The sequence below is a fragment of the Pholcus phalangioides genome, unplaced genomic scaffold (assembly GCF_987345545.1).
Source record: "Pholcus phalangioides strain wild (caught in Gottingen) unplaced genomic scaffold, Ppha-v1.0 ptg000015l_1, whole genome shotgun sequence".
Lineage (NCBI taxonomy): Eukaryota > Metazoa > Arthropoda > Arachnida > Araneae > Pholcidae > Pholcus > Pholcus phalangioides.
In genome coordinates, this window is record NW_028301608.1 from 50,380,881 (window position 1) to 50,400,841 (window position 19,961).

At 35.7% G+C, this 19,961-nt stretch overlaps 1 protein-coding gene across 1 annotated transcript in view; it reads left to right on the top strand.

Annotated features, from left to right (window-relative positions):
- Positions 1-19,961, top strand: part of LOC149076160 (protein sidekick-like) — a 74,847-nt gene that overhangs the window by 39,864 nt on the left and 15,022 nt on the right. Inside the window, exons 2-3 of the mRNA XM_089243708.1 lie at positions 7,117-7,482; positions 13,242-13,556. Coding sequence (XP_089099834.1) covers positions 7,117-7,482; positions 13,242-13,556 — 681 coding nt within the window. The remainder of the gene's footprint in view (positions 1-7,116; positions 7,483-13,241; positions 13,557-19,961) is intronic.

Genomic DNA, 19,961 nt, shown 5'->3' on the forward strand with positions numbered 1-19,961 from the left:
TCCAGATGCTTTCTCGTTTTTTGGAATTATATTTTTGAAGAAAAAGCTATATTATTAGTGAAAATAAAAGAAAAAATCGTAAAAGAAACAACCTTTTTTTTTTTTTTGCAACATTTTAAAAAGTTTTGTATTATTGTAGCAAGAACAAAAAATTCAAAACTGAAACAAGAATTCGAATAAAATGAACTGATTATCGCTACAAAAATAATGAAATATTAGAATATTTCTTTTTCCTTCGCATGAGTATAACTAAGACTATCGTACATATTTTGTGATACGTATTCAAAGCCAAAAAAATTGTGAAAGTGAAAAAAAATTCCAATTTCAATATGTATCGGTATAGGAAAAACAAAAAAGTGAATATATTTTATTGTAAAAACCTGAAAGATGTATCCGAAAATTAAACGAAAATACTTTAGAATTTCTAGTTTGGAATTCTAACGAAACCCCCTTTCATGGAAAAGGGGAAAAAAAAAGAACAAATTTCTCCTTTCAAAATTAGTTTTTTTCTTTCATTATTTATATATATTTCAACAAACGATGAAAAACGTGGAAAAATTCAAAATAAAGGTAATTGTGTAAAAAAAATGTTTCAAGACATAAATTTTTATGAAAACATGTTTTTTTTTGTTTTTATTCAGTAATAATTATTTTTTGTTAGAATGAGTACGATGTTTCTAGGAATAGTTTTGTAATGTTATTTTCATAGAAATGTTTGCACATTAGCCATGTTCGCCTATAAACGATCAAAATTCATTTTTTTAAATATTAAATCCGAACTTTGCGTAGAACAAATTTTTCTAGTATCCTGTTGGTAGTGTTGAAGTGTTTGAAAAATATTATTAAAGTTTGCTGACGACTGAATTTTAAATAACGCATGCGTATTTTGAGTAATAATGATGACTATTTGAAACGGAAGATTTTCGAAGAATGATTTCTTCGAATAACTGATTTGAAATAATGATTTCTTCCAGCAATTTCTTTCAAACAGTAGTTTCCTTCAGCAGTTGATTCGAAACCGTGAGTCATCTTCAACAATCGCTTTTAAGCAGGGATTTTCCTTTACGATAGGAAGAATCATTCATAGGAAATACGAATCATTTCCTTCCGAATAATGATTACTTTTGACAGTCGATTCCAAACAAGGTTTTACAGTAGCAATTTCTATTCGAACAATTCTTTCCCTTGAGAACCGGTTCCAAACAATGTTTTCTCTTAACAATGGATTTCAAACAATGTTTTCTAGTAGTAATTGCTATTCGAACAATTCTTTCTATAATATTTATTCCGAACAATGTTTTCTACTAATAAATGCTACTCATAAAACATTCCCCCCCCCCCTCCACACACACAAATAGTCACTTTTTAGGGAACATTTTCTAGTAACAATCACTTTTCAAATAATGAATTTCTATTTTTTCAGTAAACAAATGAATTTTTCTTTCCAGCAACAATTGCTTCTCATAAAAGATTTTGGAACAATAGTTTTATAAACAATGCTTCTTGCTATAATCAATTTTCAAACAATCGTTTTCGACAATCAATTTTCAAACAATCGTTTTCGACAATCAATTTTCAAACAATCCTCTTCAACAATAATCAATTTTCAAACAATCCTCTTCAACAATAATCAATTTTCAAACAATCTATTTAGAAAAAAAAAGTCACTTTTAAGAGAAATATGCTTCCTGTTAATCCTATAAGTAAACACTATTGGGACCCATAGAATATGTGATAATAAATATAATTTCTCTCTCTCTCTCTCTCTCTCTCATTTATAAACTGTTTTTTTTTAAGCCGGGCACAACTCAGGTCTATCGCCATGGGCAATTTACTACCTAGTGAGTTGTGCCGGAAGTGTACCTAACAGTCTGAGAGCGTATCTAGTGTTGTGTATGATTTTTTAGTGCTGCCATCTATATCTCAGAAGTGAGTGAAGTGTAATGACTGAATTTTTGTACTGTTTGTAGGACTGTTGCTCTCTGTGGCGAGACTTTTTAACGGATCTCCCGCGACGGTCTTGGCAAAGATTGACGGTGCCCCATGACGCAGCGTAGCACAGTCTGAGAACCCCTTAGAGAGAAGAGAAAGAAATGCTATTATTATTTCTAAAAATATGAATGCTAGTAATGTCCGGTAATAATTTCCTGACCAACAGCGTGTTATGGCTCACAATGTTTCATAGAACGATGAATATGTTAGGGTAAATGTTATAAATCGTTAATTACGCATACTTACCAATCCTTTTGGTAAGTTTCATAAATTTATCACTTTTACCTGCAAATATGCATAATAACCCCAGCGTCGTTGTTAAATTTGATTAATACTGAAAGCATCACCATAATTGGCATAAAAGTGGTAATGCTTTCAGTATTAATCAAATCCACCCAAGCGGCGTTGGTAAATTTGATAAATACTTGAAATTTATCGTTGTTATCTGCGATTATACACTAGTGTAATTGATGAATTCGATAAACGTGAAAATAATTCCAAATGAGTCTAGTATGTATGATGAATATAGTCGGACCCCGATGCTATAATAAAAAGTTTTACTATTGTACCGCGATATAATGATACAATACATGTAGGAATTATCATGTATAGTATATCCAATAGTATAGTATAGTATATCCAATTATTATTATTAGCATCTTTTTCTCAGCCACCTCGTTGGAAATTTTGCGTGTTGTGGCGTTGTACCTGTATTTGTATTTGTATAGTACGATGTCTAAAATTTACCAACGATGCGATACTTGAATAACTATGCATAATCGCCAGTAAAAATAATAAATTTAGAGAAATTTATAAAAACTATCAAAATTTTCCTCGATTATGCATAATCACCACATTTATCGCATTTACCGTAAAAAATATATGGGTAGAAAAAAAAACTTTATATGATTCGTCTAGTCGTAAGATTTCAAAAAGTAAAATTAAGATGCTTGAGGGGGTTTTAAACAAAAATGAACAACATTTAACCGTGGTTCTGGAATAGAGACTCAATCAAGAGCGAGATGATTTTCAGCAACGTCTAAAAACCAATATTTACGTTCATCCAAAGCAGAGTTTTAACAATGCTCTTTTCCTGGAGGAAAAATAATTTTTTCTTCTCTCGTCCTTCCATCATACATTCTTCCGAGAAAGTAAACACAAGGAATTCAAGCAATGTAAGCTATTCCGCTTGCTCCAGTTTTTCGCTTTGACTTTGGAAGTCCGATTCATTAGTTAACTCAATTACTTCAGGGGGGACATTGACTCTATTTTTACCGAAAGGGCAATGATACCGATCAAATACCAAGCAACCAACTTCGTAATTACTTAATCTCGCTACTAGTTTTTTGTTGTATTCCTCTCTCATCAGCTTTCGCTTCTGAAATTTTTATTTTCTTTAATGACAATCTGTTGTGCATATTAGAGGAAGCAATTATGCAAATTGGTACCATCTCCAGATTTTTTATCTGTTCCTGTTTTATGATCTTATATAATATTTGGGGGAATTCAAATAATAAACAATACAGAGTAGGCGAAAAGTATTTGACACTTTTTAAAAATTCATAAAACATCAATCAATAGACATGAAAAATGTACACGGTTCACGCTAAAATACTTATCACGACGTAGAGTTTTTTTGATAAATTAAAAAAAATATAAATAGTACGAAATTTCACTCACCGATTGCGCTGTATCTCAAACACACTTGACTCTTAAAATGTGACACAAACAAGACATAATTAATTTGTATTACGAGAAACTAACGCATTTGAATGTCAAGCTCTCTTTCACCCGTTTAGATGTAGCTCGAGCTATAAAGGGTGCCCTTATGGAAATGTGGAAATTTTATTTAACGCAAATCATTCGATAAGCTGTTTGTGTCGAATTTTATGTGTTACTTCACGTTTCTCTTTTCTCCATATGTGAGTGAGATTTTAAAATTATTATTCATGAAAAAAACTACGCCGTGATAAGTATTTTACCGCAAACCGCACTTTTCCATGTCGATCGGTTGATTTTTGAAATGCATGATGAACTTTTCTCTCACCCTGTATAAATCAAATATCTATACTGCATTAATGAGATAAAGATTGATAAGAGATCATTCCGAAATTAAAAGAGTTTTTTTTCACACTCCCCGTGAAATGACGTCATTATTATTGACATGTACATCCACGTATATATATTAATACTTCCTACTTATTATCCACGTATACAAGTTTCATTCATCAATAATGAAATCTCACGAAGTGGAAAGGAAGGGTGTTTGTTCCGTTTTTGTTGAAAAAAATGTCAATTTATCCACTCAAATCTATGAACTCTAATCTATATATCTTAAAAAATAAATATTTCGTAAAAATTTATTTTTAAAGTATTTATTTCTATTTCAATCAGTCAGAAAAAAAACATGTTGCAGATAATGGTATAAAATACGCATCAATATGAATTTAGATGTATTTTTTCCGTATAATCCAGCGTTTCTCAACCTATAGTCCACCTCTGGTCACCGATGGTGGCATAGGTGGTTCCGTAGGCAGACATGATAATTCGATTCCAAGTGAATTGAAAATTATTCAATTGTTGTAATTAATATTAGAAATATTCATATGGTGTTAAAATAAAAATTATAGGTACCTTCATACTTGGATTCGCCATACCTCATCAAGGAAAATGCGGGAAATTGCGATCCTAAATACGGGTAGTATCTTTGCTGCAGAAAGATGTAATTTATGACAAACTTACTAATTACTGCAAAAATGGGGGGGGCGGCTGCTGCACAGTTTAGTAAACGAAAATGATGTTAGCGAGAGAAAAAAACCATTGAAATGAATGACAAATAGACCAATGATGACATTATTTCACTGAGAAAAATTGGGGAAATGGGATCTTAAATACGGCAAAATACGGGAATTCCTCAATTGCCATAAAAAATGTTGAAGTCGGCTGAATCCATGATTGTGGCTGAAATCACTGAAAAATCTGTAGCCGTAATTATTATAATAATTATGAAAATGCTTTCTATTCACGGTTTTAGTAAACATTATAAATGTAGATAAGCATCGTTCATAAAAACTGGACAAATGTATAAAACAATTCGGAACAATTGAAAATACTGGAATGTCCCACAATACGGGCCACAAGTGGTCCGTCGAATTGTTTCAGATATTTTACTCGTCCTTTGGTTTAGAAAGGTTAAGAAACGCTTTTATAAAATCCGTGGATTATACGCAGGAAAATAACGTAATTATAAAAAAGCGTATTTTGTTCTCCTCAGTCATTTTGAAATTAATTTATTCTTAGACATTTTTTTTATTATAAAGAGTGAACAAGAAGTCTTGGGCACATTTAAAACAATAATAATAAATCAACCATTTGGCATAAAAATGTGCACAGTTTGTACTAAAATACTTATTATGATATAGAGGTTTTTTTTCTCTTTTTGATAAATTAAAAGAAAAGTTATAATTTCATTCACAAGTGTCGCTTCAAAACAAAAAGCTCGACACAACGCATAAAATGATACACAAAAAGTGCATGACTAATGTGTACAATAATTTGCGTTACATAAAACTATCACAATTTAACATGAGTGATCTTTTTAGCTCGGGTTGCATATAAACGGGTGAAAAGGTGCACATGGTGAAATATGGTAGGTTTATGTAATGCAAATTGCCATAAACATTAATTACACACTACTTGTGTTGCACTTTTTTGTCTTATGCCGAACTTTTTGTTTTACAGTGCCATCTGAGAGGGAAATTAAATCTCTGTTAAATTTATCAAAAACAAAAAAATGCTCTAAGCCATACATGCTCAACCCATGGCCCCAGGATCATATTTAGCCCCCGGAGACATCTGATGTGGCCCACGACCTGAAACTTCATTTTTAATGAGAAACAACTAGATTACTTAAGTGACACTCGGTGCTTTTAAAAATTACTTAAGTGAACCGCGGCGCAATGTTAAGATCACTTAAGCTGCGGCTCTGTTCTAGATCACTTGAGTCCCTTGTGGTGCATTCTTATCTCACTTAAGTGATCACATTCCTAGACCACTTAAGTGATCACATTCCTAGACCACTTAAGTGACCCGCGGCACATTTCTAGACCGCTTAAGTGACCAGCGGCACATTCCTAGACCATTTAAGTGACTCGCTGCGCATTTACAGATCCCGTAACTGACCTGGAGTGTGATTTCAGATTATTTAAGAGAGTGGCCTGGAGTGCTGTTTTATATTACTTAAAGAGCCCGCGGCATATTCTCAAATCACTTGTGTGGCCTGCGGCACATTTACAGATCATTCAGATGACCTGAGACGCTGTTATAGACCTCCAGACCAACCGTGGCCTCCGCTCAAAATTGATGCCAACAGCACGCGGTGTTCCCAGGTGTTCACTCTCCCAAGTGAACTAACCGCGCAAGATGCTGCTTAACTTCGGTGATCGACTTCACTTACGTTTTCAAAAAAATTAAGTGCCTCACACTGTTCAAAAAGTTCACAATCCTCGCTCTATGTAATGATAAGTATTTTAGCGCGCCTTCTTTGGGTGCGGTAGCCCAGGTCGATAAGATACTCGCCTAAAGTACCAAAGGATGTTCAGAGGTGTCGCGAGTTCGATACCCGGTTCGTCCTTGTCAGAAAACTTTCCTGGCACAGGGGTACAACAAAAAACGGCGACATGACCACAGAAAAAATTGCTACAACAGGGAGTCCCCCCCATCGAGGGGTTTACTCACCTACCCCTCGACGAGTATAAAAACAAGCTTGCCGTTCGGAATCGGCAATAAATTGTAGGTCCCGGTCTAATTAGTCCTCGTGTGCAGTAAATGACCGTGGTGCGACAAAAATGATCAGTGCACCTTTTTATGTCATAATTGGATGGTTTGTTATTAATTTCTTAAATGCGTCCAAGATTCTCGTCCACCCTGTCTTATAACATAGTTTAATAAAATACTACTGCTACTGTGTTTTCAGTTTAATAAAATACTTTTATGATGTTTTACTTACATTGTGATTTTTTTTTTTTTTTGCCTAGTAAGAATTATTCCGAGAATTTATCCAGTTTGAAAAAAGTCACATCCATATTTATCTTTATCTATCTTTTTTTTTCCCCGCCATTGCAGTTTCATGCGTGGAAATCCGACGTCTCTCCGTGCCAAGATGGGTCCAGAATGGAACGGAAGATCCTGTCGTACTGGACTGCGATTACTCGTGGAACGAAAACGACTTCCGACTCGTCGTCAAATGGTTCTTCGACGATAACTTAGAACCCGTTTATCAATGGATTCCGGAGCTGAACATTCGTCACACATCCGGAGTCCTGAAGAATAGACTAGATATGACTTTCAGCGTAAATACCGTCGATCCATATTCCAAATTCCGAGCGTTGAGAATACCGAAGCCTTCCATAGAACTTAGTGGGAAGTACACGTGCTTAGTGACATCACTTGCTGGACAAGACTCGCGGGAGCAAATCATGACCGTTTTTGGTAATTTTTCTTTTTCTGGAGTGTATCCAAGTGCATTTTATGTTATTTCCACTAAAACATGCATTTTCTTTGCACTGAAATTATTATTTTTTTTAAAAAGCGCCGTATGTGTGCAGAAAATCATCTCCAATCTGTGTATAGTAGTGCTTTATTCAATTCTTAGGAAAAATGATAAATTTAGCAGGAAAAAAATTTTTCTTACAGAAAAAGTATCGAATAATCCCTAATACGTGCTCAAAATGATTTATATGAAGTACTTATGTGAATATTTTTTTTTCTGAATGTCTGAATTCACAATATATGGCACATAAAACCTACGATTCACACAATCATAAATATTGCTAGGGATACACAAACATTTTCACGTGACAATTTTTGGCATACACTGATTTGTTCGAGAATCATAATAATCGTAAAGATTCCCCTCAGAAGAATCTTTACATGGTGAATGTGCTGTCTATTAGTGGCTGAGTACCAGGTCTTGGGTATCCTTTAAACCTTTGAGTGTCAAGTTTTTTTTGTTTGTTTTAGCAGCTCTTTGATCTCTCAGACGCACTCATCTTCTGCTTTGGTACCTCATCAAAGAGATATGAAGTATAGGTTGTGTCTGGTCCTTCAATGTTCAATGTCAAAAAGTATTATTAACATTTGCCTGGAGATTCATTGGTAAAACACCGAAAGAACCAAGGATAAAAACCTACGACAAGGGTATTCAACGCAGTCTGTTTGTCGCCCGTTACCCGATTAGCCCTCTGTTGAGATCTTGTCCTTCAAAATTTCATTGCCACCCCCCCCCCCCTCTTCGCTGTATTTCTATTATAATTTCTGTGTTTTGGTCATATCTTTTCATACGAAGTGGGGGTTGATGGGTGAAAATGGAAGGATAAATTTGTAGGAGCCTTACGGTTTCTATAGCCTTTATATAGGGAATACTGGCAGTAGGCTGCTCTAGCATAGAGATCATAATGATTGATATTATTACTATCACTTTACATCGTTATTTTACAGGGGGGGGGGGGGAAGAAGACGATTAAAGATTGAACAAGGTATATTATAATAAATATCGTTATTGACGAATTCTTTCAGAAATCTTTTCGAATTTCCTTTCAATTTCAAAATTTTTTCAGAATGTTTTTGTCTTCCAAAAATTTGTTTCTTCTTGTAGCGAATGATTGTCAAGTGCACTCGAATTCTTCTATCAAGTACGTTATATTCAGTTCCACTATGGTGTTCACATTCCTATATTTCGAAAAGTAAAATTCGAATGTAATGCTATTTATTGCAAATGAAATACATTTTTTTTTCAACTTGAAGGGATAGGTCTCTCTCTCTCTCGAACGGAAAAAAGAAATAAATGACAATTTGACGCATATTTATTCTGAAAATGTAACACTCTATCATTTTACGCTACTAAAGAAATACCATTCGGTTATTCAATCAAAGTACTCATTAACCTTTCCTATAACAAAACATAAGCCATTTTTCCAAGTGAATTTTGTGCAATGGATCACATACAAACAATCAAGGAATTCATAAATAGGCAGAAGGTATACGAATTGCCATTGTGTATAGATGACCTTCATTGATCTTCAGAAAGCGTTTGACTTTGTCTTCACAACTGCTGCTGTTAAGGCTCTAGAAGTAATTGGGATAGAGAAGACATACATCAATATTATTAAGAAAATATAAGACCAAGCAAATGGAACGCTTCGTTTGGATAATGGAAAAGCAAAGGTTGCACTTGGAAAAGGAGTCAGAGACAGGATGATACTATGTCAACAAAACCCTTCACCGTTGTTTTAGAAGAAGTATTCAAGAAACTGGATTGGGGCGAGAAAGGAGTTGAAATAAATAGAGAATTTTCCTCAACCATTTGCGTTTTTGCCGGCGATATTGTTATTATCCAGACAAACTAGAAGAAATTATGCAATTACTAGCAAAAGTATATATTCAAGTGGGTTTGCAAATGAATCTGCAAAGGACTAAAGTTGGTTGGACTTCTTTGCCTCAAAGAAGAAGAAGATTTTGATCAGCAAAACAGAGATAAAAGAAGTAGAAAGTTATGTACACCTGGAACAAGAAATTGCTATAAACAACACCATCCTCAATGAAATAAACAGAAGAATGGGGCACTTTTGGCAAAAACTGTATGATTCTGAATAGCAACATGTCATTTTGTCTGAAAAAGAAAAGTATTCAACCAGTGTGCGCTACTAGCTCTGAGTTATGGATCAGAAACATGAACGATAAAAAGCCAACAGACTGTATAAAGAAACATGGGAAGATGTATGGCACAAATCACAAGGAGTGACAGAACGAATCACGTGGATAAGGAGCCAAACAAAAGCACATTATATCATGGATAGAATTAAACGTCTAAACTGGAAATTGGCTGGTCAAATAGCAAGGACACGGGGTAACAGATGGACCACAAATATTCTGGATTGGTACCACCGTGGTGTTAAACACCGAGAAGGCGTCCCCCAAACAAGATAGAGCGATGAGGTTCGAAAGGTGAATGGAATTAACTGAATGACAAAACCATCAGACATAGTAAAATGGAAAAATTTAGAGGTGACCTACATCCAGCAGTGAATAGAAAATGGTTGATGATCCCAAACAATTATCTTCAAAAATGTGCGAAAAAGTAACCTCTGCAACAATTTGCATTGTTTCTCCAGTTATTATGGATGCATAACTCTTCACTTTCCGTAAACTTTCAACTTTTAGTATTCCAATCCTTTATGTTGTCTCAACAAATGTATTCTCGCAAGAGCAATTGATCATTTGAATTTTTTTGTTCAAAAAAAAAGAAAAGAAAATCATTATTTTTCTCTGTAAACAGTTCCATTTGGATACCTTCGAGAACATAATGGCAGATTCAAAAATGATTCGTAACTGAACAAAAGGAGAAGAGAACAAAATGAAAGAAATATGTATGTATGGTGAAGGGAGGAATAGAAACAGCATGTAAAAGCTCATGAATAGATAATGAGAAATAACCAATGAGGCACTTGTGATTTGGGTAATGGATGGCAAACGATTCTACTAATCGTAGGGTCATATGATGTCCGGGGACTTTTGATTTCCAGCTATTTCCGTCTATCATTAAAAGTCACGGCTCGTTGCCTGATCTCTCAGTACGGGTCTCTTATTCCCAATTCACTCCCTCTCTCTATATGTATGAATTCTTCATCAGTCACTTCTTTTTCACCGGGAAATATGTCATTCCACGTGATATTCATGGAACATATCGTGCCGTTAGCAGAAAAGCACATTAATACATTTCGTTATTTTTCTTTCTTTCCGTGGGAAGCCGTTGTAAACGTGCGAAAGAGTTTTCTGTGAGGTCAAACAAATACAGTGGAATTATATTTCGGTGGGTTATAATTTGTCACGGAAATATGTAGATGTACCATCGCACACTGAATAGTCTTTTCGTTATTGGTCAACGTTACATGGTAGTCTTATGAACAGTTAATCCTATTTTTAGAGGGAAAAACTCAATCACACGCATGCATCTGCATATTTTATTTAGACACCTATTTTATAAAACACAAAAACACACCAGATAGAAAGACAAAAAAGACAATTACGAAACAAACACTATTGGAGCCATAAGGATATGTATAGGTACACATGCTTCTGGTTTAGCTGAAAGCTTTCCGATTTTTAAAATATTCCGGTTGGAAACCAAATTCATCCGATTTTTTTCATCTTTTTAATAAATGTACCTGAAAATCCTCAGATTGTGTTTTGCAAAAATAAAAACCCTTTAAGAAAATCCCTCATTCTTTCCAATCCTTGGCTTACCATGTTTCTTTGAAAAAGAAATACGGGATTAACTGATTAACCATCCTTGACTGGCAGTAAAATTCGGGTCTCCATCGGGCAATTGTTTAAACTCAGGGTTTCCTGTTGGATAGTTGGTCCTGAAGCTGGTAAAAAAAACGTTCTCTTTTCGGCACAACACCGAACAAATAACGCTTCTTCTAGTGTTTCAAGTTTAGCTTTTTTAGCTTTACTCCGATTATTGAAACTGACTGTAGAAATAAGTTTGGAGCAAAAATCTACAATATTTCTTCCTGATCTTTTCCAATCCCACACAGTCGACGTCACTATTCCAAACTCAGCAGCAATCTTTACTAATGCTTTACCCTTATCGATTCCAGTCATCGCTTTCATTCTTTTTTTGTTACAGACATACACGCGGATAAGCTAATTGTTGTGTTGTGATGTTTAACTGCTTCAGGTAATAAAGAATTTCTAGTGGGTAGCCACGAGAATCATTTATCGCTCTTTAAACTTTAAGAAATCAGTGATCTCATTGCCCCTTCCCCCCGATATACGTTAGGCGTTCCTTGTTACTGTGCTAGCGTGATGATAATAATAAAAGTTATTTTGAGAATTTCTCTCAAGATCACTTCTCAGATTTAAAAAAAATTGAAAAAATTTAAATAATAGAATTTGAAAAATGGAATTGAAATTTTTTTTAAAATTATCTTTCCCATTTCATGTCTGGGTTATCCGGAGATCCGTATTGGGGGGGGGCGATAGCCCGGGTCGATAAGATACTCGCCTAAAGTACCGAAGGGTGTTTAGAGGTGTCGCGAATTCGATACCCGGTTCGTCTTTGCCAGAAAACTTTCTTGACAAGGGGTACGACAGAAACGACGACATGACCGCAGAAAAAGACTGCTACCGTAGGGAGTCCTACATCGAGGGCACTAACCTCTCGGTAATTATAAGAAAAGGCCACCGTTCGGCAATAAATTGTACGTCCCGGGTTAATTAGCCGTCCTGTTCAGAAAATGACCGTGGTGCGATAAAAATGATCAAATAAATCGAGTTAAAGGGGCTCGACTCAACGAGGTTCTACTGTACTTTGTATAAGTAAAGTTGACGCACGTTGTGAAATGAATTAGTGATACACCACCTTGTGTGTAAGATATTACTGTTAACCCTTACAGCGTAACTCCGAAATATCTCGGGTTCTTAAAACTATTTCAAAAGAGCAACTCCGAGCCCAGATAGGATTGTAAGTTTTTTCGTCTCCTGATAACATGTTCTTCTTCCCCTTTCCTGTCGTGTCAATCAACTGCCAGTGGGTGGTGTCAGATATTTTCTTCAGTCTGATAACAGAAAAGGGTAAGAAAAGATGTTTTTCTTTTCTTCGAGGTAGTATAGTATAACAGATAATAATAGTTTTTCCCCTTTCTTGTTTTTATTATTATTAATTTGAGCTGGGGGGAAGCATTTATCAGCTCACGAGATTGGAAAAAATACATCCTTTTTTGAAAACAGGTGACAATTTTTAGACGTTTGTGGGATTTACATTGTGGCAGCTGAAATGCGTATCAGAAAAATTTTAAAAACCACATAAAATGTTTATCTGCAGAATATCCCGTCGTAAATCATCATATAAACGATTTATAGATAAAATGAAATTTTTGTACGTTCCCTGACAGACAGTCAATCCATATAATACGCGGAAACACCCATGGACAGAATACTTTTTTCCAACTGTTAAACGAAATGATGGATTTCAATTTAAACGTCAAACAAACTCATAATTGCTCCTTATTTATTATTAATTAAATTAACATTATCTTTCCATGTTCATGTGTCAATTGGAGGAAAAAGGAACTCGTCTCTATGTATTTTTCTGAGTTTTCCTCTGGCTTTTTCTGTAAAACATTATAAATAGTAGATATACGTTCAAAAAATACTAATTAATAATTCTTTTTTTTTTTTGTCAGTACCAGCGACCGATTTTGAACTGTCCTACGTAGAAGGGGTTCAAGGACTTGTGAATGTGACGTGTGACGTTTTTGGGACTTTCCCAAAACCAGAAGTGAAACTTTATGTACGACCGAGCAGCAGCAGTCCGCCCCAACTTGTACAGAACACGAAAAAGTTATCCTCGACATATCCCAACGGTGCCTTTGATGTACATTTATTAACGACGTTCAGTGTCAAAGAACTCGCCGTGGATGACGCGACGGTCTTCGAGTGCCTTCTGGAACTTCCTGGAACGAATTATGTTAGAACGAAGCGAATTGCGTATTACCCGGGTAAGTTGAAAAAAAAAAAGCATCAAGTTTGAAACGAGACAACCCAAAATTTTGTAGCATTTAAGTTCGTACATATAACCTGAAACTTCAGACATTTCCAATTTTCACTTTTAAGTACGGAAACCAGATGGCAGCACCGGTTTAAACCAAAAAAAACCAACTCATATTTTGACCATATAAATACGTTTAGGCCACGCACAACGCGTTCCTACACGTACCGATTCACCAAAAATTTCCCATAAGAATATTTACGAGGTGAATGTACGGTTGCGTAGGACAAAACTCATTCTGTAGTAAATCGCCAATATCCCGTCGGTGACCTATCGGTTAGAAATTCTTCGGAATATGGACTGGGTCGCCGTTTCGGTTAAGAAGTAAGTAAGTAAGTAAATCGCCAATGGCAATAGACTAGAGTTGCGTTCGGTTTTAAAGAACGAAAGCTAAGATTAATAGTAGTCCCTTAAACTAACTCCTAATAGAAGTAGCAAATAATGATGCCAATCACAGCCAATCGGATGATTAGCACTGAAAACTTATCAAGCGAGTCGGCATCTCATAGTCCAGTATGGTTCGTGACATTTATAACCTAGGCAAAAAAAAAAGAAAAAAATAATTACCATAATAATATTGAAATATTGCAAAACTTTTGACTCATCTTGATACAGATAAGGTACCCTGAGGTAAGTGTATATAACCACATTTTTCATCAGTGTAAATTAAACCTAGCACCATAGACGTAAGATAAGATCAGATAATATTGGTTATATTATGCCTGTGCCTAGCATAAAAATATGGCAACAGGTTTTTGAATAATCCTTTTTTTAAGGCTAATATTTTAAATTTATTTTCTGCAGCTTTGCTGTTTTAAGATTAATTTTATTTTTAGTTGCTGGAGGGTTCCACTTGCCCCGATGAGTGAAGCAAGTAAAACCAGTGGCTGATCGTGCTTTAAAATCGTTTACAAAATAATCATAAATGAATAATAAATGAAAGATGTGTAAACAGACGGAAGCAACCATAAAAAGCCCAAACATTTTTGTTATTCTTATATAAAAATCTAATTAACAACCTCAGCATGAAGAGCACTCGCAAAGTTAATTAACAACTTTGGTATGTAAAAAATTCACAAAGTTAAATAACAACTTGGTATGTATAAAACTCACAATGCAATAATACCGCCCCCCCCGCCTCCACAAATAAATATTAACCGACATTATATGAAAATATAGTGTGAAATTTCCCGACTATCAGAGTGAAGAGGCGAAGAAAACGCCAGGACTTCCCGTATCATACGCTTGTCTTGAACATTGAGCTATTGAAAAGTAGATGTAGTACCGATTCTTCTTCCAAATTTTGTTTCTCGACGGGTCTAATTTTGGTTTGAGTGCGCAATAAACATCTTTAATGGTTTTTTATTAGTCAAGTTGACAAGAACTCTGTCATAAACCTTTGCTTCTGGAATGATTTTTTACCCTATATCCAGTATGAATATGAAGTTTCGTTATTCCTATATCTCTGTGAGCAATCATATTTTACGTCTGCAGAAGCAGCTAGAGCTGACTCAGGAGCTTTATTGCTTCCTTCAGTTTCATACTGCAATTGGTAAAGCCTATGATTGTAAAAATGCGCACGCACGCACGCGTGCGCGCACACACACACAATTCGTGGCCCAATTTTCACTCGGCAGTCCACTGAAAAGGGTTGAAATATAATACGCTTGAAAAATTTGCGAAGAGTTTGCATGTATACGAATGGGAAAAAAAACCCTGAATTGCCGATAAATTCCGAGCAATGTACTATAATAAATACGTAAGACAGCTTTACGATGCCGTTCGCATTGGACACTCAATGAATTCATTTTGTCAAAAACGACAATAACACTCATTAGTAGAGCAACAAAATTTCATAATTTCTTTCAGAAATTTCCTTTGTTCGCTATTTCAAACTTGTGTGCGCATGGTATTCAAAACCTAGATTTTCTCTGCTTATATATCAACTATAGAATTTTTTTTTTCTCAGTCGAAATGTGTTGTAAAATAATGACTCCCCACATCCTCCATCAGAGCCCCCTATCCTGGGATTTTTGGTGAGGCACCCCCGGAGTTCCTCTACAGCGAATATATATTGTGAAGAAACAAAAAATGATAAAAAAATCGTCTCGATGTCCGGGCTGGAGCCCTGTCTAGTGTGAAATAGTGAAAAATAGATATCCTTTTTGTCGTGCGACATTGTACCAGTGAATGCAATGAGTAGAAATGCAAATATCCATACAAACGTAAATAAACGAATAAAGCAGTGTTTCTTAACCTTTTTCAGCTCATGGCCCCCTATGGATCAGATTTTTTTCTCGTGGCCCCCTGTCCTATCCAGGGCCCCCTCTCCCCTCATCAAAGATTGAGATACTTTCTATTTTTTTATTATGAATGAAATTTTAATAAATCAGATCAATCTCTGGAATCCTGGCTAGGCACGGACTCAAAAATGGCGGATTATCTTTCCCAGGAGTCAAATTATATGTTAAAAACAATCTGTGTAAAATACGGTATGATCCAACGAACATGCACTATAAATCGACCCTCCCAACACATCAAACGTTGCTCTGGCTGCCCTTAGCTGGAAGTAACAGATGAAAATCATTGTACCAGATTCCCATACAGTGCAGTCCCCCCCCCTCCATTATAGACATGAAGACCCGGGTCATGCCCACATAGACCCAAGGATTAAGATGACCCTGGTTCTATGAACAGATCTGATGAATTCTGAAAGTAGTAATATTTTTTTCTCAACCATGTTTCACTTTTAAAGATTTTTTCTCTTCACAGCTCTCTATGACTCCCTTCACCGCCTGTCGTGGATCACCTTTCTTCTGATTTTCTCCCGTGGCCCCCCTAGAATGTCCCGGGACCACAAGGGGGCCATATGGCCCCAAGTTGAGAACCACTGGAATAAAGTACGACGACGAGCTTTTTGAAAAGTGTAACCTTTGAATGGTTCCAAATGGATACTGGAGAAAAAACACACCCTGATAGAGCATCTGTTTCTTCAATATTAATATGTTTGTATTAGAAGACTGTCCATTCCCCAGCAGGTTTTGCAATCATGTTAGTTCAATATGTATCTCTAGTGGCCGCTACCGTCGTCCCAAGCAGAACTTCATTTTACCACTATAACCAAGAAACCTATAATATATATCATACTTTAGAAATCTAAGCCTCTCAACAAAATGAGGAAAGTCATAAAAGTTAAAGTGACTGTGATAAACCGTCCGGGTATAATAGCATGTCAAATTAAGTTTGCCATCACAATGTCCGCTTCCGTTGTTCTTGTGCTAAAATGTTGTAATCATTGTCAAATTTTAGCCATTGGGCTATTGGCAACAGTAAATCGTAAATCGTCTGTTCGATCTACTACACAAAACACCAACTCTGGCCATATCGCTGTATTGCAATTTACTGCCATTAATGAGATGGGTTGGAAATGAAGGCGCGCTGTCTATCTGTGGTCGCCTCAAGCTCGTTATGGAAAATATCTGTATCCTCCTTCGGATTTGAACCTGAGATCGTGACAGCAACTTTGACGGTGGTAGACGGTCTATTCGATCTAGCAATCATGCGTACATAGCGTCTAAAGTATGTGATTGATATATTGAATCGTAATTGCCGTCTTGATCATTGTTTACAAGTTGTCTTGATTGATGTCACTTGAAGTGGTGTTGTGGAATGGTCTGGTCGGTTGTACACTTGTTACATTGCTGTTGCCGCTCGTACTTGTCCAGCTGTTCCCCCATTTATTGACGGCGCTGTGATTTCAGACCTCCGTCGCTTCGGGATCGGGATCGCAAATCATACGACTGACCTGCGTCATTCCGGGATAGGGATCGCACAAACAGTATATAGATAGATAGAACCGCTCACAACCCTGGACTGATGCAAAGCACCTTACTTCCTTTCCCTCAAAAGAGGCAGAGTTGTGTCGGAAAAGTTAGCAAAGATTTATAGTGGTGGCTCCCCTTGCCCCGTGCCCGCAAGTTTCGAATTACTCGCGTCGTTCTCCCCAGGAAGACAGCCATCAACCAATGCAACATACAAGCCATTTGACAAAAATGAGTGACTGAATCCAATGACTAGGGAGAAAAATTGCACGTGCGCCCAGTGGCACATAAGGGCCGGAGACCGCAGCCTGGGATTCCGAAAGAAATCGCAGAAATAGTACGTTTTTCTTGATATATCTTTATAATCGCTCTCGCTCGCGTATACTCTCTATCTGAAGAACGTAGATCCCCCTCCGGAGATGCTTTTCTTATCATACAGCTGCTGAATGCTCCCACAGTGTTGTTTCTTTCCTACACCTAATGTAGTAACGTAATACTAGTAAAAAAATAATTTTAAAAATGCCAAAAACTACGCCAATAATAGTAAATAAGAAAAAAACAAAGTTTAAAGCAATATATACAACGGGTACTTTTGATATTCATATTTATTACCACAAAAATAGAAAGCATTTGAGAAATATAACGATATTTATAATCTGAGTTCTCCGTAAATAAGAAGGCTTACATCTATTTGAAATATCGTTTCGGAAATTCACGAAAATTTATATTCCTCGCTGAGAAATATGATTCAATACGATCACACTCCATTTTTTAAAAATCTAAACCTTTCCTATTAGAAATAATTTTATACCCCAAGAAATCTCAATAATAATTTATTAAAAATAAAAATATGAAGAGAGTATGAGACCACAGAGATAGCACCAATTCACGTTTCGATAAAGCTATGTTATGCATTTTTAAAATATTTCTCATATAAAACGAATGTCATCAGTTATTCGTTCGAAAAGCAATTTTTTTCCCCGCAAATCATGAAATTTCGAAGTTTCAAAACTGATATCTCCTACAGAGAGAAGAAAAAGTTTCGACGAAACCACGGGAAAAGCAAATATCAAGACATTTTTTTTTTTTTATGCTACTTGAAATTTCCTCGCTTGTAGCTTCGACTATAATATGAAAGTAGCCGTAATCGTAAAATATTCATATCTCATCTTATGTTGTTGGTTTACGCTCATAGAATATTCAATACGACGGCGCACAAAAATGTATGTTCTCATTTGTCTCGCTGGTTTTCACCCCCCAAATATCCTACGGAAAGCACTTGAAGTTGGAACAAAATAAATAAAAGCATGTAAAGTGTTTTTTTATTTACAAAACAATCCATATTTTTGACAACATATACAGGAAAATACCCGCCATTATTGTTTTTTTGGGACATCCGAAGTTGTGCCCTTAGGCATTTGAAATGCAAAACATACTTTTTATACCAGGGGAAATTCTTCTGTATATACATTGTATATGTTATACTTGGAGACATACATACATATAGATCTTGTTACTTTATTTTTATAAGAAAAACGTTTCGATTCATGTAAACAGTGATTTTTCAGTATCTCGGGTTCTTATAATATAGTTATTTCCCCGTATTGCTATGGATAGTCATTCGAATTTTCATTTAGGAAAAAATGTTTTTTTTCGTCGAAATTTTACATTATTGAAATATTTTTGCATACGGATTTATTGCACGAAAAACATCAAAGGATTTTCGAGATTTTTTTTTTACTTTTTTGGGAAACAAATTTGAATAATGGCAGACGGTTATCATTTAATTAATATGATTATTATATCCACGGCCACAACTGGGGAGGCGGAAAGCGAGTCTGATGAGTGGGTGAGGGCTGGTGGGAGTAATGGATTCACTCTTTAACAATGCCTTCTACATCACCCGGGGGGGGGGGGGAGCGCCAAAATGCGTACTTACCCGGCTGAGAAAGTATCTCGTTGCAACCCAGATTATATCACTTACTCTACATACAGGGTGTCAACTCCTGTCCTGACCACGTGACCAATATGCCTTATTGCTAAACCGTTAGTCTCACACAGAGGTAATTATTAATTAGAAAAAGATGCACGAAATGCTGTCATATGAAACTATGTTGTTGTGTTCCTATACGTCTTTTCTATATAAAAACAATATTTCTCACAAAATAAAAGAAATTATTATACTTATGTTTCCCAAAATCTGTGTCCTTTTTTGAAGTGTCGATATTTTAAAGAATTTCTCGAAAAACACTGCGTTCTGAAATTTTGGTCGCATTAATCCTATGCTTTTAATTAACATTTTGCTGTAACAATTTAGTCACGAGTGCATTTAGGGAAATGTCAAAAGATTAAATGAGGAAAAAAGAGGGTTTCAACCCTTGTGTGATAAAAAACTGCAAATGATTCATAACTTTCACGAGATATTGTACTAACTTTGTGTAATACTTGTGTGCATTTTCATGAGAATAGCGCGTATATTCATGGAAATATTGTTCCAGATAATTTCTCTCACAAGTCCTTTAAATGACCAGAGG